This window comes from Amyelois transitella, chromosome 15 (genome assembly GCF_032362555.1).
Source record: "Amyelois transitella isolate CPQ chromosome 15, ilAmyTran1.1, whole genome shotgun sequence".
Taxonomy (NCBI): Eukaryota; Metazoa; Arthropoda; class Insecta; order Lepidoptera; family Pyralidae; genus Amyelois; species Amyelois transitella.
In genome coordinates, this window is record NC_083518.1 from 4997733 (window position 1) to 5024988 (window position 27256).

Here is a 27256-nt window from a genome sequence, read left to right on the forward strand (position 1 = left end):
AATAGTAATAAGTGCATATCAAGTTAAAACAATATGTTCGTTCTTTGTTATATACCTACATGTGAAACAGTTCGCTTTTTATGTATTAATATGTATATGTAGATATGTATGTACAAAATATAAATACTTTTACGGAGATCTGGGAAAGGCCAATATAACTGCTAGCTAGCAGTGGAATCTTATTGGTACTGAATTCTTTCCATTCAAGTCTTAACATATATAGAATATATAATCACATCCTCATCTCCTACGGGGTAGATAGAGCCAAAAGTCTCGCAAAGACTGAAAGGCCAAGTTCAGATGTGTGTCTCATTCGAGGTGAGTCTACCCATTGATATCAACCGGAACTTCAGATCTACTAAAGATAACATGCGGAATATAACAATAATCAACTCTTTTATTGTTAGGTATTTTCATTGATAAACAAAACTATATTGTATAAAAGTATTATTATTTTGTTTATTTAGCAATGAATATTATTTTCTAAGCGGCAACTTTTTTAGGTTGCTACGAGTATTGTGTCCCCATCATGACGATTTAAATCTTTATACATCGGTGAGATGTGAATGTGACGGTTATATAGAGTTTACCTAATCACAAAATTTGGAATAATTATAGACTGAGCATTAATTCCGATGTCTATCGAATAAACTAAGTTATTATTAGCTATTCTTTATTCATCACATATACTTCTTATTGTTATACCTAATCGGTATAAGTATTAGGTACTTATATATCTAGTTCGATCCGTTTATCTACTTAGATCAAAAAGGAGCTATACCTAACCATATATAAATCCTGTAAAAACTGGTAAATTTAAGGTCGTGTTGTATTGTTCGCTTTCTTAGTCAATATTGTTATTTCTTTATCCATGGGCTTCTGGCTAATCAACTTATTATATTTATTTTTTCTATGCTAATGGGTTAAGCAAATTGTTTAATTGAAATACCAATTACGTCACTGCCATCATATAAGTAGTGGATGATTGGTCATGTCGCCCAAATAATTAAAATCTTAGTATTATCTATGTGTTTTAGGTACCAATTTAATAAACGACAATAATACGTCCTTCGCTTTAGAAATATATTCATGTGTCCAATGTACCTACTTTGAGAAGAGAAATATTGTGACTATTTGACGCAATTATTATTGCTTTCTCTTATGAATGAGTAAATTACAATGTCAATTTTTCTATTGACAATAAACAGATTTTTTATTCTAGATTATTACAAAGTTGTATTTTAAATTTTATACAAGTAATTATATGCAAATAGTCTTCAATATTTCTTTTTGAAAATCAAAAATATGAGAGGATCCTTGATATCATATTTTATCGGAAAACATATCGAGATAATATCATATTTGGATGGAGCAAAGGGTTTTCTTATATTTTCTATTAGAGTCTTGATATTTACATATAAATGTTTAGTAATCCCTTTATTAAATATGTACCCGTGTATACCTACATATATGTAGATAAAGTCTGTTTGTTACAAGTATTTTATAAAAGTGTATTTTACATAATGAAGGCCTATTGGTACTAAGAAGAGCTCGAATTGGTATCCCTATTGTCCTATTTAAAAAATTGTCTAGCTAAATAGTTATTAACTAGTATTCATTGAAGACTTAAAAGAAATCTAAAAAAAAGTCTACAAATTATTTTTTTCATTCAAGTTCGTAGGTCAAGATTTTTGAATTTATTGTTATATAAGTAAGTACTTTCGTAGCAAAATTGTCTTTAAAAAACAAATTATTGTTCAAACTAAAAAAAAATTGTTAAACATTAAATTATAACCCGTCCGTGCAAAGGTTTCAAATTTGAAGTAACTAATTGAGGTGATACAATGAGCACTATCAATTTTTTCGTTTATTTTCCTCGGTACAAGTAAAACATCTCGAGCCGAGCTGCTTCTGATCTTATTAATAAATTAGATACAAATTAAGGTGAATGAAATGAATAATATTGGAATTGGCGGTTGATTATTGTGGCCAAGACTATTGATAACGGTATGATGAGCTTGGTTGAGCAATAACTTCGACGGACGGAGGCGGTCATACGTGAATCACAAGGCAGTTGGAAATATAAGCAGGTATAGAAAAATATACAGACTACTACCAGAACTGGAAAGAGAGAACACTTAAAGATAAAATGAAATATAAAAAATACCATAGTATTTCTAAAACAAATAACCGATTCACATCATATTTTGGTTTGTTAAATCCTTGTAAAAGTTTACAACAAAAATAATTCTTCTTATTAATTTAGTTGAGACTAGTTTCCCTTGCGCAAATACAAAATTTGCTATAAACAAAATATATTATTATATTAAAATTAAGTACCTACTATTTAATTAAAAAGAATAGGAAATAATAATAACACAATTATTTTTGATATCTTTATATTTTCCAAGTGTACCATTATAATTCGAGCAACATTTTAGATATAAATAGGCCTTTATTCTTGATGTCTGTAAAACTATCGATCAATTAAATGCTTTAAATGTTGTAACAATTATTTACAATTGTGATTGAATTTAATTTTATAGAATTTTTGATGTTTGTGATCGTTGTACAACGCTTTGTTAAACGCATCTGGTATTTGAAAATAAAATGAAAATGTTTAATTCTATTCCTTTTATTTTTCCATATCTATCATCTTTCCCGAAAGATGTAGGTACCTACCTACAAATGAATTTTCGGTACTAGAGAACCAATGTTGTTTTTGTCGAAAAATTTGGTGTGAATTATTTTCATCATTAGATACAAAACAAATGTAGTATGACATAATGTAAAGCACAAACATAAATAAACCCACGCCTCTTACCTTAATGGGTAGAAAGAGGCAATTTTTTCACACTTGCCACGTTCTCCACATTCTTAGAATAAAATCACATTTAAAGTCATTAAATAAAATATTAAACAACATATCTGGCCACTTTTCCCACGACTTCATGTTTATACATCTTTGTTACATAAAAATACAAGCCTTTTATTTAAATTCCACCATTTAGGTACTTATTGTCATCGGCAAAGCAAACTGATGGAAGTCTGACAAGGTGAGTAAAATATTACACATACATTTCGTCTTTTCTATAGACGGTATTTAAATAACCCAACCAGTGTCTCCGCAATGTATTGCATTGCACCACTTTCCGAAATAGTTTCATATTGGTATAGGGCTCGCGCCGCCTGATCGGATGTATCTGTACATATTGTTGACAGCTATGAGGTAGTAGGTGGTGTAGGCTGAAATGTCAAAATTAAAAATTTATATTATTAGTTGGTTTTAAAACCCTCCATTTTCTCTTCCTCATAATTCTCTCACTCAAAGCTTGGAGGTTCGTTTAAGTGACATGCGTTGAAAAGATTTCGGTGGTGTCGCAAATTAAGTATATACCTACTACCTAACGCCTAATCGCACATCAGTTTATCTTTTTAAACAAATCAAAAAGAAAACCCAAATTTGGTGTAGGTTTATGTGTCCCAAACTAAACTAGCGGTTCGCACGGAAGAAGTCTTTCCTTCGGGATGGAAAGTAGGTTTTTCTATATCCTTTTCAGTACTCCTAATGCACTTGAGACGACGAAACATGAGGGTTGCAAACAAATAAATTGTACGTGGTGCATACATCCCAGCCTCTTTAATAGAGAGGTGAGGGTGTAACCGTTATTGCCAGGAGGAGGAAGAAGAAATTATATGTAGACTTACCAAGACCAGCGAAGAAGGCAATGACAACTAGTGCTATGTTTTCTGGTTGGTCCAGGAAGCCACTACTTTGCAGCTCTGGGCTGAATAGGCAAGTCACGATAGCGATGAGATATAGGCACACGATGAACACAGAGTTGAACACTAAGGACAGTTGGAGGTAGCCTGGACGCCTCTGGAACAGTAAATGTTGTGTTTTAATTAGGTGAAACTATCTTTACCACGAATAGGACTATATCCGTGGTCAAATGAGGAAGTCGGAATCCTTTTTAATTAGAAACGGGACTAACGCCGGGGATTATGACTTTATTTACAACCAAAACCTAATTACTCAATGTAGCTAAGGTTAACATTAAGTATTTTATTTATAATTATTGCTCTTTAATATTATGTACTCGTGTTTCTTACTGTAAAGTTAAAAAATAAATTAAAAAATTTACCATATTAATTTATTATAGTTATTGACCGATATTTGCCCCATTGTTTTTTCTGGCAAGAAAATCATCCTCCTGGAGATATTTAAAGAAAATATGCAGATATTAAAAATAAGGGTATTAATATACGTTTTGCAAATAATGAATAAGAGAAAAATGCAACAGTCAGATGCAAACAATGCTCGCAAGACAATCGTTATCGATTATAGCGGCACTGTCTATTTCAGCACACATTATTCAATTTCAGCAAAACGGTTGGACAGCAATTAATATAATAGTCAGGCAATAAATAATCCCATTTGAGTTTTAACGACCACTTATTGTAGGAGTATAGGCAGCATGTGTACTGGTCGTAAAATGTCTAAATTGATCTATCTTTTTTAAAAGTTAATTAATTTGATCAAGGAATTTCGTAGGTAATTGTAGTTCTTATAAGCTGTGGTGATGACTAAAGAAGATACTGTTTTTATGTTACATAGCTTGGTAGGCATGTACCAATACAGTGAGAATACTTAACAATTCAGATTTACAATAGAACATAAAGGAAAGGTAAAGGAAATGGAATGGAGGACCCCACAAAAGAAAGGCGGAAATGGTTACGGCGAAAATTAATGACTTCGTGGTTTCCGGCAGCGTAGAATAGGACTCCTTACTTCATTTTACATGCATACATACATTAAATAATGCCTAAATATCTTGCGGGCTAGACAGAGTAAACAGTCTTGAATAGACTGAAATACTACGTTCAGCTGTATGGCTTATTAATGGAATTGAGATTCGTATAGTTACGGGCTGCTAGCATATCACGAAGAATCCTTAGTTTATTACCCTTTCCCTTAGTCGCCTTTTACGATATATCTACATGGAAAAGAAATGGAGTCCAAAAGTGCCGGGACCCACAAGGCACAATGTTATCTTGATTACGGCCACTTCAATACCTAAGTATATTTACGGGACCAAGTAACTATAGCAACCACGAACACAAAACGTTATATTCACATACATACATACATATGGTCACGTCTATATCCCTTACGGGGTAGACAGAGCCAACAGTCTTGAAAAGACTGAATGGCCACGTTCAGTTATTTGGCTTAATGTTATATTCAAATGCAACAATTGAGCAAACACGCCGTCTACTCATAGGTATACTCACAAACCAGGCTCCTCCACAGGCCACCAGATTGCCGATGGTGGACAAGGTGGAGAACATGACCATGCTCATGGAAATCAGGTTGTCTTCGGGCTCCCGCTGTTTGTTCCTAGGCAGGTTCCACGCGCCAGCTGTGATGTTCGCCACGCATAGTAGCTAGAATGATAATACATTACTTCCTTACTAATATAAATGAATAACCTGGATATCTGTATGTCAGGTTGAGAGAACCTACCCGAAACCGACGAGCTTGCATGATGAGATTTATGAATGGGAATGAAGCGAAAGAAGTATAAGTTATATTAATATAAGAAATCATGGCAATTGGAAAGGTGTGGTCTATGCCTCTGGGAAAGAGGAGCGAATTTAGGTGTGTAAGTATGTCTGGTACGCTTTCATGTTTAAATCATTTTATCGATTTTTGTCGTATTCTGTATGAACTTAGTCTAACACATTTATTTTATTTGACCCGGGTCAGGAACATGGGAACTAATTTAAAGAGTGTGGAGTTGAGAGAAAAAGCATTAAAAAGTAAAGGAGACTTTAAAGACGATGGTGCAAAGTATTCCATGAACATTTTAAATAAGATAGGTACATGTCAACACAATTATGTCTCTATTCCGACAGGACAGGCAAATTTTAACACCTTTTCATTTGAAGCGATCGCTGTGCTCTTCATTCATTTATCTAAGTACATTCAAAATCGTCACTCATTTCAAGCAAGATCGTCTATTCTAAGCACAATTCTAAGAGTACTACTTTCATTAGGAGGTCTCCGATCTGATCAAGGTACCTTCTTCTTCCAACGTGCGATATTAATTAAATAAATCATAAGCAGTCGTGTTTTTAAAATCCACTTATAATAGGTACTACTGTAAAAAGTAGGTACATGTATAAATTTGTAACATATACTTACAATAGATATAGTACACGACACATAGAATTTAGTCTCCACAGACAGGCAACCGCAACATCGTTTTGGAGTCGGCCAAGGCATTTTATTACTGAAACATACAAAATATAGTTATTGCACGTGTAGGTTCACACGATACAAGCATAGTTAAAATTCTCGTATGTAACAATGTATGAGAGAACATACTTTTTAGCGTAACTAGTCGTCCAATTTCAGTACATAACTTATTGAAGTAGTTACTTAACTTTAAATAACTAAAATTTTAGTTTTCTAAATGTTTTTTCTTTATTAAAACCCAGAAATAAGGAAGGAAAAGAAACTTGTAAAAATAGAAGTAGCTAGAACTGATAAAAATAATGTTTATCTTTAAATATGTCTACGACCAATGTCTCAATCCGTAAGTTTTATAAAGTTTTATAAGAAAGATATAATTTCGTTCCCAAATACAGATAGATGTATCTATAGATGACTTATACTTATCATTACCTCATTCTTTACAGGATAGACCTCCGATTTATATGAAGTAGTTAGAGCCTATAGTCAGATGATTGTGATGAACGTGACCTTCGACGTTTTAAATATGAGAATAGAACGGAATAATTTTAGATTTTAACGGTAACCCCGAAATAAAAGACAACTCTCTATTGTTATATCTGTTTATCCCATCGATTCCTGAACTTCGGAAGCGCATTGCTGGCGTCATGCCAGGAGAATCTGGATGTCCTTCGCAATAAAACAAAATCACTCGTTACTGAGTTATTTTAAGAAGGACCTCATCTTATCGAAATAAACTGGGACTACCGCAAACTACAAGATAAAAACTACAGGAGGAATAAAAATTATTAAGTACTTCCTGAGACTATGACGGAAAATATTTGTACATATAATTATTATTTGCCGCGTGGTTTTCAGCACTTAAGAACAGAACCACTTCATATCTCACCCACGGTAGTCGTAAAAGGCGATTAAGGGATAGGCTTATAAAATTGGATTTCCTCTTGAACCTGTCACTATTTGAATCTCATTTCAGTCTTTTCAAGACTGTTGGCTCTGTCTACCCCGCAAGGCTACTATATGTATAAAATTATAAGATTTAAGCTAAAGAGATATTAGTCTTCTAGATGTATTTTATGAAAGGTTTATTTGGATAATAACTTTTGAAGGTTTGCAAAATCTTTGCTGTAGATTGGTGGAGTCGTATAATCGGTCGTAGTCGTACATATGGTTTCCGTTCATTTTTCTCTGTCAAAGCTCCTATAAAGAAACAGAGAAGATTAATATTTTTGATTGACTGCGTGTTAAAAGCATATAGAAACTTTCTGAATCTCTATATTCCAGAGTTGAAATCAAATTGAATAGTACGAAATTAGCAGGAAGACCAATAAACATGAAAACATCCAAAAAATCTAAGCTATCTTATGAAATAAAAAGTTTTCTTCTATTTGAAAAATACAGATAGAGTATTGATGATTACTGGCTGGCAACAAATAAATTTTACTTGATAGTTAGACCTAATAGTCTTTAGACGTGGTCCGAAAATTTATCACTTAGGTTATCATGTAGACTCTTGTCTACATATTCAGCCTCTGGCGTCGATTCTATTTCAGTCGCCGCCTCGACGGGGACACATCGAATTCTTTAATATACTCGGCATGTCGGAAGACCGATAAAATATTCATATTAAACGCTAGTAAGTATTGGCGTGGTGAGAAAATGATAGACCATAAAATTAACCAGATAGTGACGTAGTATGTTCATGTATTTCACTTTATTTTATTGTTTATTAAACAAAGATCACTTTATATTTGTAGGTACCTACGGGGGCTGGAAAATGTAGGAATTTTTTTTAAAATTTATATCCATAATTTGGGCTAAGGTCTCCTCTGAAAGTAAACCACAGTATAGAAATTTAAACCTATTGTCTTTATCAGATAGTCAAGAGGAGCAATAACTTTATCTACTGCTTGAAGAGGGTAAGCAATACCTAACTTCGTCGTTGCCGTGTCTTTCTTTCAGGTTTTATAACTTACCATTCTTTACTGTGGTTGATTGTCATAGGGTATTTCATAGCACAAACTTGACCGATTTACTTCAAATTCGATGAATTTATTATAGAGTAAGGCGTTGTCTCATACGGGGTAGACAGAGGCAACAGCCCGAATAAACTGAAAGGCCACGTTCAGCTGTATGGCCGAATGGTGTAATTGAGATTCAGATAGTGACAGATGAAATGAAGGGTCCCATAATAATGAATAAAAGTTTTGAATTTGACAGGTTGCTTGTCCATCGCCTTAGAGACATCTCAAGTTAATTAGCCCTCACTTGATTATTTTATTATTAGCTTAGAGTACTACAGCTTTCACTATATTTAAAACCCTATAAAAATATTATATACCTTATTAAGGTGTGCATGAAGGCACTTATAAGTTTTTATCTTTCGTATTAATTTGATAAGAAATCCAACGCGAACCATTATCCTAACTAATATTGTACTTAGTTAGCGCTTAATTTGTAGCTTTTTATAGGAGGCGCTAAAGCGTTGCTTTTTGCAGGTTGTCCTAATTACTTTGCTTTTTGAAGGTGGCACTAAATACGCGTGGGCGAAGATGCAGGTACAACTGGTCATATACCTATATTATTTTGGGACGAAAAGTATCCTGATTCTTTCTAGAAGTACTTTAGGTTTAGATAGGTATAGGTTAGTACGACAAGGTATGAATAAGATGCCTAGTTGTTGAGTAGTTATAGTGTTAAAAGTTAGCAAGCAACTCGCTATACAATTTGTTTTAATGTGTGTATATAATAGATGTTATATTTTTAATTAGGTTTATAATGGGGGAAAAAAATATGTTTATTGATAAATTTGTGGTTCAACGTCCCGATATCAGCAACGTGCTTCGTAAATAACCTTGTATCTGCGACTTGATAAAGTTTTAAACGGGACCGAAATAATAGGGATTTAGCCTCAAGATTTAAGACTAGTACACGGGGATACTAAGTCAACGAAGCTTCCTTTATTTTTTAAAACAAAATCGTTTTTCATTTTGTCCTGACTGGGGTTAGAACCAGATCTTTGTTCTGAGACAAGACACGTTATTTCTGTGGCAAACATACCGTCAAGCAAAAAGACTACCTACATAAATTCCCCATACCTAAAGGTATACTTAATACGTAGGTACTTAGTAGTAGGTACTTACTGGTAGACTGCTTAGTATTGGTCGGGATATTTTTATTATAATTTCCAATATTGCGATCATCAATTCCAAAACAATGTTCACAAATAATTTTCTAATATATACACATTATGTGTACGTTTATAGTTTTATTTAAAATTTCATGTCGTCACTAGTAGGTATTAGCCAAACTAATAGGTACGTTGATTAATACAATTTTCAAGAAAAAGGAGAAACGGCAATACAAGACGATTCCGTGGCTTAACTTTTTAAAAGTTGGATGCAAACTAATTGTAGTAACTGTATTTAAGTATGTTTTGTTATCACTATCTCCTATTAAACCTTACCTTAATTTATGATTTTGTAGCTTTGAAAAATAAACTACGAGCTTCCGTTAGCCGTACTTTACCACCGTTTTTAAACACTTTCTTGTAGGAATATTTAATTACGGATTAAATATCTATAAAAAATAATAAAAACATGTTTTTGTTTACTCAAGTGCTCTTCTGCTTCGAACGAATCATTCGTTCTGTCAGTCCGACTGTTCGTTCAAATCTATATTTACATACAGTTTAATTATAAGAAATTGATGTCTGACTCTCTGAACACTCTATGCTATTTTTACAACAAGCCGTGAATCTCTAGAAAATGTCAACTCATTCCTTTGAGACATTCAATAGTGTTCACTATACTCGGTTCAAAAATTCAGGATTTGGTAAAAATATGTTTATGACTAACAACATCTTCACATCACACTTTTTTAATTATCACAATTTATGAGAAAAAGGAAATAATGTATAAAACAATTGCGCCATTTTCAAAATGGTTTTTGAAAATGGAACTCGCGTTTCGCGGTTGAATTATCTCGTCTGTGGACATAGACAACGCAGCCGTCGCGACACGCGATGATCAACTGATGTTGTGGTCGCGGAACACTGGTGGCGCTTCGCTTCCTACATCCGTTCGTCGGCGGACGACCCTGGCCTTGTATCTCTAAACTCATGGTGCGCTGTAGCGCTTTTTCCTGTAATACCTACTTTAACATACCTATACCTATTAAAATTTCACATACTTAACGTATATCACGTCTTTAACTCTTACAGGCCGTAATGTCCTATTTAAAGCACAGAGACAAAATAATCCTCCAATTTTAACAGAGACAAATGCTTTTGTTTTTTTCTCCAAATTTCCCCAAGCAAAGCCATGAGAATATGTCAAGATTATAAATTTTACTGATGAAAACTCTCTGAATTTTTGGCTGAATCAACTTTATTGAAGTATATGTACAAATTACTAAATTTCATGTAAACTAAAGGCTGTGTAGGTACTTAATAATAATACCAATTTATTTTTAAAGACATTTAATAAATTAGGTATGCTTATGTAAAACGACTTAATTATACCTTTCTATATATTTTTAGTTAGATAATCAAAGTATTTTTATTTAAATAACAATACTCATGCATTATATGTATACCTCATGACGAAGATCTAAGAGATTACATTAGTCCGGCGAGACTACATTTATGTTATACGAGTGTTTATGAAGAATAGAGAAAGAGAAAATTATTGATATAGAAACTCATTCAGTCGAGCTTCTGATTTTAAAACGTTCTTCTCTAAAGTGAATGCTCCAGCTGAAAGAAAATAAAAATTTTGAGATTTTCTGTAAGTTTTGAAAACATGAAAAAAGAATTACTTATAAAAAATCCTATCTTCAAAAAATTATGAAAAAATCTTTTGGTTAGGTTCGTTATTTGATGATGATTAAAATTTACAAGGAAGAATTGTCTTCATCATAACCAGTTACGTGCCACCGGTTATAGACACGGAAGGCTACATTTTATACTCTATGTATACTCGATATTAAAATTCTTAAAAATAAATTAAAACATGAATTAATCGTTTATAGCCATTTTAGTTTATAGCTCTTTCTGGGGCTTTAAACGCACTTTCCAAGATATAAACCCAATAATAGTTTATTAGGATTACTATGGGCATACTTTGATATAAGTTATAATATTCTTTTTTTATTTATCTTCGGTTCTGATAGAGCCCGAACGAGCCGAAAGCCTTATCGATGTTCTAGAAAGAATTAATACCTTCATAAAATTTTACTCATGCAGGTATGTATTTATAAGTGAATACTTACGGACATCAAACCATTGGTTCCTTGGAAAACCAGAGTCTTCTCTAGAAGCCGCTATCGCCTCCCTCAATGCGAAAGCCACTGATATTGCCATGCAGATTGGTGGCTCTGATACACCTGTAAAATTTAAATAAGTTGTTTATTATTGATACATCTAAGCCAGTTAAAACATTTCTTAACACGAGGAACATAATTCCTCTACCGCCAGGCTACGCAGAGTTCGTGAGAATTGCAGATTTCCGGCCTATCCCAATAGTCCCATAGTGGGCAAGTGAGACAACTTTCTCTCTGTAATCTCTGCTATGATTAATTGCCTTTGATTGCCTTATTCTTATAAAATAAATTCGGAAGGTGGTCCACGTGATATAGTATATATTCTTTTAGAATAGTGGTGTGGGTGCGAGTGGGAATACACAAAATAGAGCAAAAAAGAATGGGACCACTCTATCTCTTTCCCATGGATGTCGTAAAAGGCAACTATGGGATAGGTTTATAAACTTGGGATTGGGATTTAGGCGATGGGCTAGCAACCTGTAACTATTTAAATCTCAATTAAGCAAAATAGCTGAACGTGGCCTATCAGTCTTCAAGACTGTTGGCAAGGGATATAGACGTAATTATATGTATGTATGTAATTACCTCTAGATCCAAGAGTTCCTACAGGATTATAGGAGTTTCTCCGGAGTTGTATTCGGAAATCGATTGGGATGTCCTTGGCCAGTGGCACGTGGTAATACCAGGTGCGGTCGGTGAGCAGCTCGCCAGTTTTCTCGTCGAACATCAATTCCTCGTGCGTCCAGTAGCCAAGGCCCATAGTGAAAGCTCCTTCAATCTAGTGGAAAAAAAAATGTAAACATCCAAATGCTAAAAATGTTCAAGAAACTGGTGTTTTATAGATGCTTTATGAATACGTACACATATAAAACGAAAAGGAAAATATACATATTTAGGAAAATGTACATATACTTAGTCACGTTTTTTTATCTTATAGGGTGGACAGAGCTCCCAATCTCTAACAGACTGGAAGGCTACGCTCAGCTTTATGACTTACTGATGGAATTAAGATTCAGATAGTGACAGGCCCATCGACAAAAGAGAAATCCTTTCCCTTAATCGCCTTTTACGACATCTGTGGAAAAGATATGTAGTGGTCCTACTCTAAAGTAAATATCTATGAGAGCTTTTCGAAAAAAATGGTTTAAAATCTGATATTAGGAAGCGAAGTCTTAACTATTGTACCACTTGCCTGTCCAATATCTAATTTAGGATTGACACTTGTACCCACATCTTCTAAAATATCAACTCTAAGAACTTCATGTTCTCCTGTCAAAATATCTAATTCAACTTCTGTTACTGTTGCTCCGGCAGATCTGTAGGGCTGTTGATCATTGGAAGTCACTCGATAACTAGTTTGTAAGTTTATACCACGATTGTAGGCAGTCGTTATCAATAATTCCCAAGTTGGATCTGTTAATGTTTCTCTGACTACAGCAAGTCTATCCAGAAGTAATTGACAACATTTGATAACACCAAAGCAAATAGCTTGTGTAGACCTACTGCCACCAATAGAAAAGTTATTTGGAATGCTGACGGATTCTGGTGCTTTAATTTTAATTTTATCTATTGAAATGTTTAAAGTGTACGCAACTACTTGTGTAACTATAGTATTTATTCCTTGGCCAATTTCAATGCCACCATGTCTAATGGCTATCGTACCATCACCATGATAAACTGACAATAAGACATGGAAGTCTAAGCTGAGAGGAATGAGATAATTCATAAATGCGACTCTTATTCCGCGCTTCTTCCATCTGTTCAATTTATTAAACTCTCCAACTTCTTCTTTGCGTTTATAGTATTCACTGTCTTTGAGTAGTTTTTCGATGACATCTCTGACAGCTGGATCCTGATCTAAGTTGTTCATACGGACTTCAACTGGATCTTTATTAAGTTCATAAGATATTTTTTCCATTATATATTCTATGACGGCTATGCCTTCTAATGAGCCTGAAATAAAATGTAATGAGAAAGTACTTAAATGTGGTCAATTCATTTCTATGCACTAGGAGATTTCTTGTCTATCCACCTTACACCACTCAGGGCAATGTGGTACAAGTATTTTAGTTCCACCATACCTGGACCTCTGGTATACACGTTAGACGCTGTATCAGTAAAGGCATTGAAGATATTAGTCTGCCATCGTTGACTGTCATAGCAATTCTTTATAGAGGGCGCGACAAAAGCTGGGGTAACATCTCCGAGTTTAAAACCACAGTCTTCGTAAACATTGTGATTCAGATATTGAATTTCTCCATTGTTGTTTACCCCAATCTAAAAGATTTGAAATTATTTTATGCATACAAAATATGTTTTAAGTTCACGAGTACTGTGAATTAGGGTGAGATACGTGGTTACTTAGATAATTTTAATAATATTTTTCGACTTTGATTAGTATATGTGAGCGTTAAAGAACTCTAAGTAACAGCTCTTATCCTCATAGGAGCCTTTTGGTGCATTACAATCGCATAGAAGGAATTCAAACAAATAAAAGTACAATTCAGGCGTTGATAAAGTAAAAACCGAAAGTGTTAATAAGAAATTCATTTGTTCCCACAAACCTCAAACTCTGATAAACATGGAAACCGTCTTCCCATTACTCTCATATTGGCCTGTATACTCATCACAAATCTGCTAGGTCTGTTCATCAAGTGTGTGACCAGAGCATTTACACACGATACGTGATTCGGTCGGGTGATCTTTATTCCATATGCACCGCCGCAACGGGGAACAATGACATTTATCCTATGATAAATGACCTGGTTAATAGTTTTGTAAAGTTTCGTCAAAGTATATTTATTATATAATATATACATATATTTATTAATTCTATATTAATTTTTTCATAAAAATTTATTAAAGATACGTTTAAAGGTGTAAACAATGATAGTTAATTAGTCAGTCCAAAGAAAGCTTAATAAATAAAATGGCCATAAAAGCTTTCTCGAATTCTGGATTCATTAAATTAAAATACGTTTAGATACCATTCTGACGTTCAAAAAGCGTTTTCATAATATGTTTATTTTCTTTATGAAGTTAGTAGAAACCTGTTTTAACTTACTTGTTTTGTTCAATATTTAGAACTTCTGAGATGCCCACATGTACCGAATCAATCCATTGTGTAGATGAAAAAACATCGATTCCATCTTCATTGGGTAAAGTAATAGAAGATAATGTCTCCATGGTAAAATGATACTGCCAGAAAATATTGTTTGATCCTTTTATGACCCTTTCCACATTTAGACCTCTGTCCCTTGCCGGAATGGCTTGGAAAAGTTGAATACGACTGGGGTCTCGCTGTTTTAAATCTTCTATTTTAAGAAATGGTCGCCGGTTAGTTACTTTGTATTTAACTTGTACTAACAATGCAGCTCTATTTGCTAGTTTTTCTGTTTCAGCTACAATAACACCAATCGCTTGGTCATAATAACTTATGTTATTTTCGGCAAAGACAAGTTCTGGTTGCTGAGTGAACACTTTTGTTGATAAAAATGAATTATTTCCTGGTATATCTTTTGCAGAGAAGAATGCTAGCACACCGGGTATTTTCTATAAAAACAAAAGGAAATATGTAGATTACATAAGAAGTCTATTTACAGTCCTAAGGTAGTAAATATTTATAATTAAAATGAAATTCTTACCAAAGCCGCTGAAGGGTCAATGCTTTCAAGTTCACCTACACATATATCAGAAGTGACAAAAGCACAAAATACTTCTTTGGGTTGTGTTGGGATGTCGTTAACATATTTTGCTTCACCAGCACACTGGACCAACGCATCCAACTTTGGCATTGGTTCAGTTTCAGGCCATATTAATGGATTAGTATCATAAATTTCAGATCCTTTAGACATAGGTCTTGTCTTTCTAAAATCTCTTGCCCCAGAACGATACAAAGGTTTAAGTTGTGCTTTAGGAATCAGATTCAATAATCCCTATAATAAAACAATCATAACAATAAACTAATAATATAGAGTAAGTAATACCAATTTGTTATATTAAAGGTATTTCTGACATATTAAACATTGTATTATTTATATATATATAATATATATATTATCGTTATATATATATATTATATATATATAACGATAATACAATGTTTTAAGAATAATAATACAACATTTAAGGATAAAGGTACCTTACTTATTGTTAATTACCTTATAAAACAGTCCTAGTGCTACTTTCTTCCTGAATTCTGGGCTGGGCTCTCCTGCAATCTCTTCTGTTAATATTTCGTCGTTTAATATTTGGAGTGCATTTTGCAGAACAGAGTTTGTAAATATTTTCTTTTTAATAAGAAACTTTTCAGTATTATAAGCATGAACAAATTTAGCTGAAAGCCCTCCAATAACGATTCTTGCAGATAGCACTACGTCGCTGTTATGTCTATCAAATTCGTACAAAAATGCGGCATTAACTTGAGCGTGAGCATTTTGAGAGCGAGGCATTATCTGTTAAAAAATTAAATTAGAAGTATCTTTTGCATTGACAAAATCTCTTTTAATGTTGTAATATCATAATTTTACCTTGAAAGATACAAATTTATGATTCGCAGCGTATGGTGGTATTTTTATAAGTGTTAAAACTTTTCCAGTCATGTTTAGTGATAAGAAGTCCAATAATGTCACCTCTTGAACATTTCTTTTATCAGCTATAATAAAACATGGATGTATAACATAGAATAATAAAAAAAAAAAATCAGAAAAAGACAATTATTTTTGAAACGTAAGTTATCTTGCCTATAATTAACACAGCTCCAATTGTTTCCAGTAACAGAAAAATGTCAGAAGAAAACGTCGGGGACCTATGTTTTACCATGAGATTTCCAGCTATTGTTCCAATCTGCGAGATAAGTGAATATAAATAAGTAAAATAAAAAAAAATGTTATGTGAATGAAGACAAAATTTTCAGCCAGGTTTTTAATAAAGAAGACCATCTATATGTACTCACATTTCTTACAGGTATATGTGCGACTAAATCTAAATGTTCGTAAAGTTTTTCTAAATACGTGAAGTCACTGTTTTCTTTTGAAATCGTATCAAACAACTCCATAAGATCTGTCAGAGTCGTACCAGCGCCGACAATCAGATTTTGGTCAATGTAATGCCCTTTAATTTCTTCTATTGGACTTATATCTATAAGAACTCTTGGAAAAGATAAAATAGGGACGGCTCCTAAAAATATTTAAGTGTAGGTTAATATGGCAAAACTTGAATTGTGAGCACAGACAGAAAACATAATGATAGATTCGTCAAATAAAAAAGGTTTCTAATTATTCTCTGGAAATAAATACAAACCTCTTCCTGTGTTTCCATTTACCAACATATAAGAATCATTTCCTTCTTCGTGCAACACTTCAAATATATCCTGAACTCGTTTGACTCTATACCAAACACGATCATCTTTCAACTTTAATTTTTTAATTGTGTCATCAGCATCTTCGCTCCTAATCATGCACCAGCTTTTGTCACAAGAACTGCTACAATGCTTTCTGTTCTTACAAACTCCCAAGTCTTCTATGTCTCCTATATTAGGCTTAGGATGATCTTTGGCAAAACTCTTAAATGCATCTAATATTGGTCTATAGCCTGTACATCTACATGTATTACTTCCAAACGAATTCTCGATTTCGTGCTCCGTTAAATTGTAATTACTTGATTCTAACAAGCTAAAAAATGTAAACACTTATTCGTAAGATGATTTTTATAGTTCAAATATTTATAATTTCGTTAATAGGTACTGATACGTTTTATTTCTAAGTCTTACATTTATATTTTATAGCTATAGCATGACCAGATCTATGAATTTTATTAATCTTTAATGAACAACACAATTTTAAATTTGTTTATAAATAAATGACAATTTATTCAGACTAAACTTTTCCAGTTGCATATAATAATATTCAGTGCGTTTTTTCTTTTGTTTTTCATTAAAATTGAATACTAGAGTTTGAGTAGATTTTTCTTCATTTTATAAATTTAAAATCACAAATATTTTACCTTTATAACATTAGTATGGAAAAAGATAATAGGATCATACCTGTACATGCTCATGACCCACCCGGGCGAGCAGTAACCGCATTGGGTGCCGTCGTGTTCCGCCAATGTCTTCTGCACGGGATGGTAGCCTCGTCCTCTGTCTCCGATACCTTCTATGGTGGTGATCTCCCAATTGTGGCAAGATGTTATTGACACAAGGCACTTTAACAACAATAATAGAGGTTGCAGAGGTTAGACGTGAGTCGCTTCGTGTAAAAAATCTGACTAACCCAATTGTGATAATTATTACTAGGCTCATCTAAAGTGAGGTGAAAACTCAACCGACACTGATGGCGTAAGATAATAACTTCAATTGTGGATGTTCAAGGGCTTAATAATAAGCAAATGCTCATATATTTTTTGAACTAAACATTAGAAAAAGTTTTAGATCTAGCCATCTACTACAAGTTTCTTGATCCCCATGAACTGTGGTAAAAAAATTGGAAACGAACACGCAATAAATATAGACAAGTACCTAGTGCCACTTTGTCGGCTTTTGTGTACAGATGCATTTAGTAAGATAAATTCTTACGGAATTAACAGAGAAAGAGCGCAGATGTCCAGTGTGGTCCCTGGCGCGCACATTGACGATGCAGGCTCCGCAGCCGCCCTCCTTGCACATATACTTGGTGCCGCGGAGGTTCAGTACCTCCCGCAAGTAGTCATTGAGGGACATATCAGAATCCACCTCATGACCGACTGTAATTTTTGTTTGTCTATCAAGATTTAAATGCAAGGATGCGTAGGTCCTACTAACAGACATAATCACGTTCTGGAGTGAAGGGCAGACACTATTCATTTTCATTTGCCAAAATGGCGCATACTTCATTCACCAATTCAAAAAGATCTTCACATACTCAAATAAGCCTCAAAATTATAAATTCATCTTCAAAAGTTTTTCTTATATTTGTTGACAATTTAAAATTCCTAACACGTTAAAATGACGCGTTCAGTCAATAGCAGCAAAAATTCTAAATCGCGCAAACAAAGATTTCACGGATTGGAGCATAAATACAACCTCAGACACAACATCGTCGGAGCCGCGGTTCCTTAGATATCACCTAGACTGGCGGAAGATCTTCCCTTTGGCGGCGGTCAAGCCGATTTATCCCTCCCGCTACACCATTATAGTGTCTACGGTGTTGTGATAAAGTAATGCGGGACAATTTCCTTGGTTACTGTTTACGACATGCATGGAGAAGAGTTGAAGTGACATATTAAAAAGTGTTAGGAAGTGGTTGGGAAGTACATTCTTTTTTATTCTAATAAAAACACAACTTACTGACCGGTATATTTTAAGTCGTTCACTTTGAATTTGATTCGATCCATGTTGGAGCGATGGCACGTCAGGAGCAACTAATGCAATGTTCGCAATCAGCGAGCGGAACAATATATTCAAGTGATTTGAGCCTATTATACACAACTCCGGATTTATACCACTAGGATACAAACTTCGGATTACGAAGTACTAGGTATTAATTATAATTGACTGGTGTTTAACCTTGCCGGATTTTGTGGCGCAAATCTGAAATTCTAAATCTCAAACATATCGTTTGGTAGTGCGGTACACAGATAATATACTATAGATGATAAGTATACTCTTGATCAATTCAAAAAAACTACTATAGATCACCAACAAAATTTAATAAAATTTAAAGTATACCCTGAAATAATATATAGAAGTACCCGTAATCATCGAATATGCATGAAAACAGTTATAAGTGTATAGGGCAAGGGAGGGGTCTGTAAGGGCCGTAGCAAGTGGAAATCCATAGATAGTCTCTGCCTACCCAAGCAGAAGGCGTGATAAATTTTTGTATAATAAATTTGTGATTCAAGACATGTATCTGTCGGTATATCTGTTGTTAACACCTACTAGCGCATTGCATGGGCATGCTTTTGTATGTTTTACTCTTATGGTGCAATAAAGAGTTTTATTTATCTATCTATCAATTATGTTGTACATTTTTTGTGTATTTGGGAGCATTTATAACAATAATCAAAGAAAATATTAAGTTTTTATAGCATAAGATATGAATTATGGTTTCAATAATCAAAGAAAATATTAAGTTTTTATAGCATAAGATATATTACACATATGGTTTATACGTAACCAAATTACTCACACTGATATAATCTACTGCAATGCCAGTATTTTTTTTAGTTTACATTTCATATCAAAACTTATCAATAACGTCATGAAGCTACTTTCAAAGATAGCTGATAACGATGGATCAATAAGTAGCACGGCAATATTTGAAAATAGATAGCGAGGAAGCCCGCCGCAGTAAGTAGGTATACATAAATCTGCCACCGTTGGATTTCTCTTTTTTGACGCCTGTCCATCGCTTTTTAATCCGTAATTCTGTAGTCAAGCTTTTTCATGTAGAATATTTAAACTTATTGAAATAAAAATTCTTCAAGACGAGCTTCTGATTTCAGAACATTTTGTGCCAAAGTAAATGGCCCATCTGAAAAAGAAATACAAGAACACGTAGATTACAAGAGAAATAGATTAATTTTAAAAATAGGATAAAGGTACGTAGTAGACACATTGCATGAGAAGTTAGATTAGAAAATAAATCTCGATATAACACTCAACTCGATATCTCGGTTTCTAGAGAATACCCGTGGCGCGCCATTTTACTTTGGAAAACCTGCATTTGCAAGCTTACCTGCTTCAAACCATCGAGTCCTGGGGATGCCAGAGTCCTCTCGGGAAGCAGCTATGGCCTCCCTCAACGCAAATGCTACAGAAATCGCTAAGCAGATTGGTGGCTCAGTTACTCCTAAAACAAAAAAATGTAGTTTTGGCAGATCTCATTTTAATAAGTGTCACATAATTAAAGTTGCGATCGTAAATTTACCTTTACTACCAAGGACTCCGACAGGATTGTAAGAATTTCGTCGCAGTGAAACTCTGAAATCAATGGGTATATCTTTTGCGTGCGGGACATGATAGTACCACGTACGGTCGGTTAAGATTTCACCGGTTTTTTCATCATACAATATTTCTTCGTGCGTCCAGTATCCGAGGCCCATTATAAACGCACCTTCAATCTAAAAAAAAATATTTTGTGCTATAAATTTGAAAAGCCAAATACCGAGCAAATCAACAATTATTAAAATTATTACCTGGCCAACATCTAGTTTAGGGTTAATACCGGTTCCAACATCTTCTACTATATCGACTCTTAAGACTTCATGTTCCCCTGTCAAAATATCTAGCTCTACTTCAGTGACAGCTGCACCAGATACTCTATAAAATTGCTGATCGTTGTTTGTAGTTCGATAACTAGTTTGTAAGTTAATACCTCGGTTATAAGCAGTTCTTATCAATAGTTCCCAAGTTGGGTTCGACAACGTTTCCCTAACAACGGACAGTCGTTCTAGAAGAATCTGGCAACATTTGATAGCACCAAAACAAGCTGCCTGTGTTGATCTAGTACCTCCAACGGAAAAACTATTTGGATTACTAAATGTATCAGGTGGTTTGATTCTAACTTTATCTATAGAAATTTTTAAAGTATAAGCAACAACTTGAGCAATCTGAGTATTTACTCCTTGACCTATTTCAATAACACCAGTTTTAATATCTACGGTACCATCACCTTGATAAACTGTCATTATAACATGGTAATCAGTAATAAGAGTTATAGGGTAGTTCATAAAAGCTACTCTAAGACCGCGTTTTTTCCAACGGTGTGATTTGTTAAAATTGTCAATTTCTTCTCTACGCTTGTAGTAGTCGCTGTCTTTTAGAACTTGTTGGATGACGTCCATGGCATCAGTTAATGTTCTGTTGATGTTATTCATTCGAACCTCAACAGGGTCGCGGCCAATTTCGTAAGATATTCGCTCCATTATATGCTCACTCATAGTGACACCCTCTAGTGCGCCTAAGAAAAAAAATATAATGTCTCAATAGTCTTGGATTTATGATACATAGTTTGAAACAGGTAATTGCATAAAAAGAAACTTTAAAAAGTTTTGCGGTGAAGTTATATATTTACATACGTTTTTCCTAGGTTCGGATGCAGTACCCGCAAATTCAAATTTTTCATAGATTTCATTTTTTTTCTATTTATTCAAACACAATTCTCACCTGGTGCTCTGGCATAAGCATTAGATGCAGTATCAGTGTACGCGTTAAATATTTTGGATTGCCACCTGAGGTTGTTATAACAACTCTTCAAAGATGTTGCTACAAAAGTTATAGCCAAATCTGAACCAAGTGTATAGCCGTTGTCTTCGTACACATGAAATTCTAAATATTGTATTTCACCACTGTCACTAACACCCATCTAAAAGCACAAAATAATTATGTGAAATTCGTATTAATCAAAAACATACACGTCTATGCTTTGGTCTAACCTTGCCGGGTAATCAGAGCAAATAGTCTTGAAAAGACAGACAAAAACTTACATCGTAATCAGCTGTGCAAGGTAGCCGTTTCCCGATAGATCTCAAATTGGCCTGTATGGTCATTACAAATCGACAAGGCCTGTTCAATAAATATGTCACCAAAGCACAGACCGTCGATACATAATTCGGTCGCGATATCTTTATGCCATATGCGCCTCCACAACGGGGCACGTTCAAACTTATTCTGCAATCAAACGTTACTTTTAATGTAATATACTTCTCTTAAGGAGAATAATCAAGAATAAGGTTTATCCTCTGTTCTTTGTCTAAAAATTTACATACAAATTGTTACTGGTATTCCATTTGAATACAGCTTACATGTTTACGATAAATCATTTAATTCAAAAAGTTAACAATTATAAATATGTTTTTGTCAGACAGTAAACTGACACTTGTGTCAGTTTACTGTCTGACAAAAAACATAAAGTTAATTTAAATAAAACCAAGCAAGAATGTGCTTGAAAAGGTATCTCTTACCTATTTTGTTCAATATTCAACACATCAGATATAGCTACGTGTACCGAATCGAGCCACTGGGTTGAGGAGAACACATCCAGCCCATCATCATTAGGTCTAGTTATACAGGATAAAGTTTCCATTGTAAAGTGATATTGCCAATATATACTGTGGGACCCTTTGATAACCCGTTGCACATCAACACCTCGGTCTCTTGCAGGTATAATTTGGAAAAGTTGAATTCGAGAAGGATCTCTTTCTTTCAACTCGTTAATTGACAAAATTGGTTTTCTTTTATCAGCTTTATATTTTACTTGCACAAGTAAAGCCGCTCTGTTGGCTAGCTTTTCTGTTTCTGCCACTATGACACCTAATGGCTGATCATAGTACGATATTTCTTTTTCTACAAATATTATTTCAGGAAATACTTGCGTAAGTACTTTCGGAGATAAGAAATTATTCTTTCCCGGGATATCTTTGGCAGAGAAAAATGCCACAACTCCTGGTATTTTCTGTGAAAATTTGTAGTCATTGCAGAGTAAAAACTCGTAGTATTATTAAAACTTCTCTAATTTATGAATAAAAAATAAAAATAATATTTTGAATTAGGTACCACACGGTAAAAAGAAGTTTTACACAATAGACAAGCAATTTTTTAATCACTAACTCTATAAAAAATATTTATGAATTTAAAAATTATAATTACCAAAGCAGCCGTGGGGTCAATACTTTCCAGCTCACCAGTGCAAATATCTGAAGTAACAAAAGCGCAAAACACTTCTTGTGGCTGTGTTACAAGATCATTTACGTATTTAATTTCACCTGCACATTGTATAAGAGCTTCTCGCTTTGGCATTGGTTCGTTATCGGGCCATACTATTGGATTCGTGTCATATACCTGAGATCCTTTTGATACAGGTCTAGTTTTACGAAAATCTCTAGCACCAGATCGGTACCAAGGCTTTAATTGAGATTGAGGGATTAGATTAAGTAGACCCTGAAAATAAAGCAATTATTACATTTTGCCATAAGTACTTAACAAAAACGCGAAGATATAATAATGAAGAAAATATGCGATCTAATATTCGACACTATATTTAGAACTGAACATTTTTTTAATAACGGTGTAAGATTGAGTTTTTCATTAGATCGTATTTTTTATTTTTCAAAATAACCAGCGGTCCCTAACTAAAACAAAGTATGCCATAAATAATCAAAATTGTATACAAATTCTAATTGTAAAGGAAATTGTGGCGAGGAGAGAACTTGTATACCTTATAGAACAACCCCAGAGCGCACTTTCGTCGATACTCGGGTTTCATTTCACCAGCAATGTCTTCAACAATCAGTTCATCATTTAGAACTTGAAGGGCCTTTTGTAATATTTCATTTGTGAATATTTTCTTCTTTTCCAAGAATTTCTCAGTATGAGTTGCGTGCACAAATTTAGCCGATAAACCTCCGATAACAATTCTCGCAGATAGGACTACATCTTTATTATGTTGATCAAACTCATACAGAAACGCTGCATTTACTTGTGCATGGGCATTTTGCGATCGAGGCATTATCTGCAGAAATGCTGAACTTGTAAAACAAACATAAACCTTTATTTCAAGTCATATATGTATATTATAAAAAATATTTTTAATTATTTTTAAATATAGAAAATATCTCTATATTTTATTACGTCTTTATATTTTTTTTTTGTTTAAGAAATGAGTGTTTGTTTAAGATATAGATATGTTTAAGAAATTACGTACCTTGAACGATACGAATTCATGATTGTGTCCATATGGAGGAATTTTAACTAAAGTTATTACTTTTCCAGTCATATCCAATGATAGGAAATCTAATAATGTTACATCTTGACTATTAGTCGCACTAACTGGAATAATAAAAACAATTAATTCATGCAAATTTCTTCAGGAAAAATTATTAACGAATTTGATCAAATAATTTACACACCTATAGTTAGGATTGCGCCTATAGTCTCTAGCAATAGAAAAATATCAGATGAAAAAGTGTTCAGCCTGTGTTTCACCATCAGATTTCCAGCAATGCTGCCAATCTGGAATCAAATTTATCAAATTTCAAACACCACCATAACAAATATTTTTTAAGCCCAAGGGGATTTCGAAGAATGCTACTTACGTTTCGGACAGGTATATGTGCAACTAAATCAAGATGTTCACAAAGTTTTTCTAAGTACGCAAAGTCCTCATTCTCCTTCGAGATCTTTCCAAATAATTCCATTAGATTCGTCAAGGTAGTACCAGCACCAACACATAAATTCTGGTCTATGAAGTATCCCTTTATTTCTTGTATGGAACTTATATCAATGAGAATTCTTGGAAAGGAAAAAATGGGTACAGCTCCTGTTAATACAAGGTAATACGACGATAAATAATAAAATAAATAATATATATGCGGGACAAATCATTGAGGACACAGATTGAGCAAGCCCTTAAGTAATGACTTTAAATAATGAATTAAATTCCACACATGATTAAAAATGACGACAAAAAGGTAAAAAAAACGATGTATCGATGTACCTCTACCAGTATTTCCATTGACGAGCATATAAGAATCAACGCCCTCAGCTTTTAGCACTTGAAAAATTTGCTCCACTCGCTGTACTCTGTACCAAATACGATCATCTTTCAAATGTATCTTTTTGATAGCATCATCTAAATCTTCTTTTTTGACCAAACACCATGTTTTATCACAGGCGCTTTCGCATTTTTTCTTATTACACAGTTTAAAATCTTCAATATCTGGGAGTTTAGGTTTGGGTGAATCTTTTGCAAATGACTTGAAAGCATCAAGAATTGGCCTGTAACCAGTACATCTGCATGTGTTGCTTCCTAATGAATTCTCAACTTCATGTTCCGTCAAATCATAGTTCGTTGATTCAAGTAAACTAAAAATAACAAAATATCATGGGCTATTAGTATATCTTAGACTTATTAATTTAATCCCAACTCTTTTAATTTTAAATCCTACTACTATTATAAAGGCGAAAGTTTGTATGGATGTTTGTTACTCTTTCACGCAAAAACTACTGAACCGATTACCATGAAATTGGGTATGTAGGTAGCTGAAGACCCAGAATAACACATAGGCTACTTTTTATCCCAGAGTTCCCGCGGGATTGATAGGGTTTCCATGCGGACGAAGTCGCGGGCGGCCTCTAGTTATCTATATAATTTTCGAAATACAATAGATACTATCTACATATAGTAATCTTAATTTGAACGCTTTTCAAAATCGCGGAAAGAAGGTATTTGTGAATAAAAATATATTGTTTGGTACCTACACTTTAGGTTTGCAGATTCATCAGTAAGTAACAACAACAATTCACCTGTACATGCTCATGACCCACCCTGGCGAGCAGTAGCCACACTGTGAGCCGTCATGTTCAGCCAGCACCTTCTGCACCGGGTGGTACCCCCGTCCCCTGTTCCCGATGCCTTCTATGGTCGTGACTTCCCAGTCTTGGCATGATGTTATTGACACCAGGCACTAAAATCAGTTTTACTTTTGATTGACGATGTAATAGAAATCACAATAGTTGAAGTACTTTGTACAATCAGGGCGCAAATGCACAAAATACTCTAAAGGCCAATTAGGTATTAAATAAAAAACCTAGATTTTAGTTATAAGAGACCATGTGTATAAAATTGGAGGAATAATTTAAATGGTTACGAAGAATTATGTGCCATGTGGTACGCAGCACTCTCTCTCATAAATTTCGTAAAAGGCGACTAACAGAATAAGCATATTAATCTAGTGCAGCTTTTACTATGAGTCAAAACGGGTTAGGTTTACCTGAAAAGGTTTAAGAGGTCAAACGGGAGTCGCTTCATGTAAAACCTAACTTACAATCCGGGATCATCGATAAAAAGCGCACCTACGGCGTCACTCCAGGGAGGTGAGGTTGTAACCGGAATTAACGCCAGGAGGAAGAAGAAGAAAGTTATTAAGAAAAACAAAGAATAAAAGATTCTTACAGAGTTGACGGAAAAAGTGCGTGGATGTCCAGTGTGGTCCCTGGCGCGCACATTGACGATGCAGGCTCCGCAGCCGCCCTCCTTGCACATGTACTTGGTGCCGCGGAGGTTCAGCACCTCTCGCACGTAGTCGTTAAGGGACATGTCGGAATCCACCTCATTGCCCACTGAAATGAGGATGTTTTTTTATATATTCACATCGCTAGCTGAGCAAAGATTTTCCGTTCCGTGAATATCTTTTCAAGCCATAAAATAAGATATGAATTATATTTTGTCATCAAGTATCAGTAGGGTTACGTAAACATTTTTGGAATGTTTTGAATGTAACCCGAAAATAAAATAAACCAACTGGAATGACCGTGTTGGTTTTACTGTCTGCAAAAAAAATCAAAATATAATACAAAATGAGAAATAATTGATATAGACTTAAAAATATTCTTACCTGAGCATTTGATATCGTTCACTTTAAATGATATTCTATCCATAGTGAATAGTAAACATTTGCAATATGAATATTAGAACAGCTGCAAATATATATTAAATTAATAATAAAAATAAAATAAATGGTGTAGGTGTCGACAAGTCGAACCAAACAGCATTGCAATAATAAATTGAATAAGTACAATTTACTAAAATTAATATAAGTATCAACAAATGTGTATAAGAATATTATGCCTTGTTAATTACACGCTTTCCGTTGTAGATTTTGCATCCTAAAATAATGGTATTTTAGGATTCAGTC

At 34.0% G+C, this 27256-nt stretch overlaps 3 protein-coding genes across 9 annotated transcripts; all 3 read right to left on the reverse strand.

Annotated features, from left to right (window-relative positions):
- Positions 1 to 1845: 1845 nt before the first annotated feature.
- Positions 1846 to 10986, reverse strand: LOC106136299 (uncharacterized). 5 transcript variants are annotated; one of them, XM_060948093.1, is made up of 6 exons: positions 10117 to 10336; positions 9726 to 9933; positions 6209 to 6296; positions 5296 to 5448; positions 3709 to 3880; positions 1848 to 3246 (listed from the first exon to the last, which is right to left on the reverse strand). In XM_060948093.1, the coding sequence occupies exons 3-6, from the start codon at positions 6287 to 6289 to the stop codon at positions 3164 to 3166; spliced, it is 489 nt and encodes a 162-aa protein (XP_060804076.1). In that variant the 5' UTR covers positions 6290 to 6296; positions 9726 to 9933; positions 10117 to 10336; the 3' UTR covers positions 1848 to 3163. The 5 variants fall into 5 exon arrangements, with proteins under 5 accessions (XP_060804075.1, XP_060804077.1, XP_060804078.1 ...); XM_060948092.1 differs by lacking the exons at positions 9726 to 9933; positions 10117 to 10336 and adding an exon at positions 10856 to 10986 and having other exon boundaries at positions 1846 to 3246; XM_060948094.1 differs by having other exon boundaries at positions 1847 to 3246; positions 9873 to 10339.
- Positions 10877 to 19283, reverse strand: LOC106136304 (probable aldehyde oxidase gad-3). 3 transcript variants are annotated; one of them, XM_013336805.2, is made up of 16 exons: positions 18910 to 19283; positions 18156 to 18322; positions 17625 to 17785; positions 16883 to 17253; positions 16536 to 16759; positions 16324 to 16426; positions 16111 to 16235; positions 15742 to 16035; positions 15226 to 15516; positions 14646 to 15133; positions 14146 to 14329; positions 13663 to 13858; positions 12774 to 13534; positions 12167 to 12359; positions 11531 to 11644; positions 10877 to 11015 (listed from the first exon to the last, which is right to left on the reverse strand). In XM_013336805.2, exons 1-16 carry the CDS (start codon positions 18950 to 18952, stop codon positions 10945 to 10947), a joined length of 3786 nt encoding a protein of 1261 aa, XP_013192259.1. In that variant the 5' UTR covers positions 18953 to 19283; the 3' UTR covers positions 10877 to 10944. The 3 variants fall into 3 exon arrangements, with proteins under 3 accessions (XP_013192259.1, XP_060804071.1, XP_060804072.1); XM_060948088.1 differs by having other exon boundaries at positions 18156 to 19283; XM_060948089.1 differs by lacking the exon at positions 18156 to 18322 and having other exon boundaries at positions 18910 to 18950.
- An 11-nt stretch (positions 19284 to 19294) lies between these two features.
- On the reverse strand, positions 19295 to 26760 carry LOC106136308 (uncharacterized). Its single transcript, XM_013336809.2, has 15 exons — positions 26515 to 26760; positions 25866 to 26026; positions 25057 to 25424; positions 24656 to 24879; positions 24470 to 24572; positions 24265 to 24389; positions 23779 to 24072; positions 23211 to 23501; positions 22526 to 23016; positions 22049 to 22232; positions 21729 to 21927; positions 20759 to 21522; positions 20491 to 20683; positions 20299 to 20412; positions 19295 to 20094 (listed from the first exon to the last, which is right to left on the reverse strand). The coding sequence occupies exons 1-15, from the start codon at positions 26656 to 26658 to the stop codon at positions 20024 to 20026; spliced, it is 3726 nt and encodes a 1241-aa protein (XP_013192263.2). The 5' UTR covers positions 26659 to 26760; the 3' UTR covers positions 19295 to 20023.
- Between the last annotated feature and the right edge of the window lie 496 nt (positions 26761 to 27256).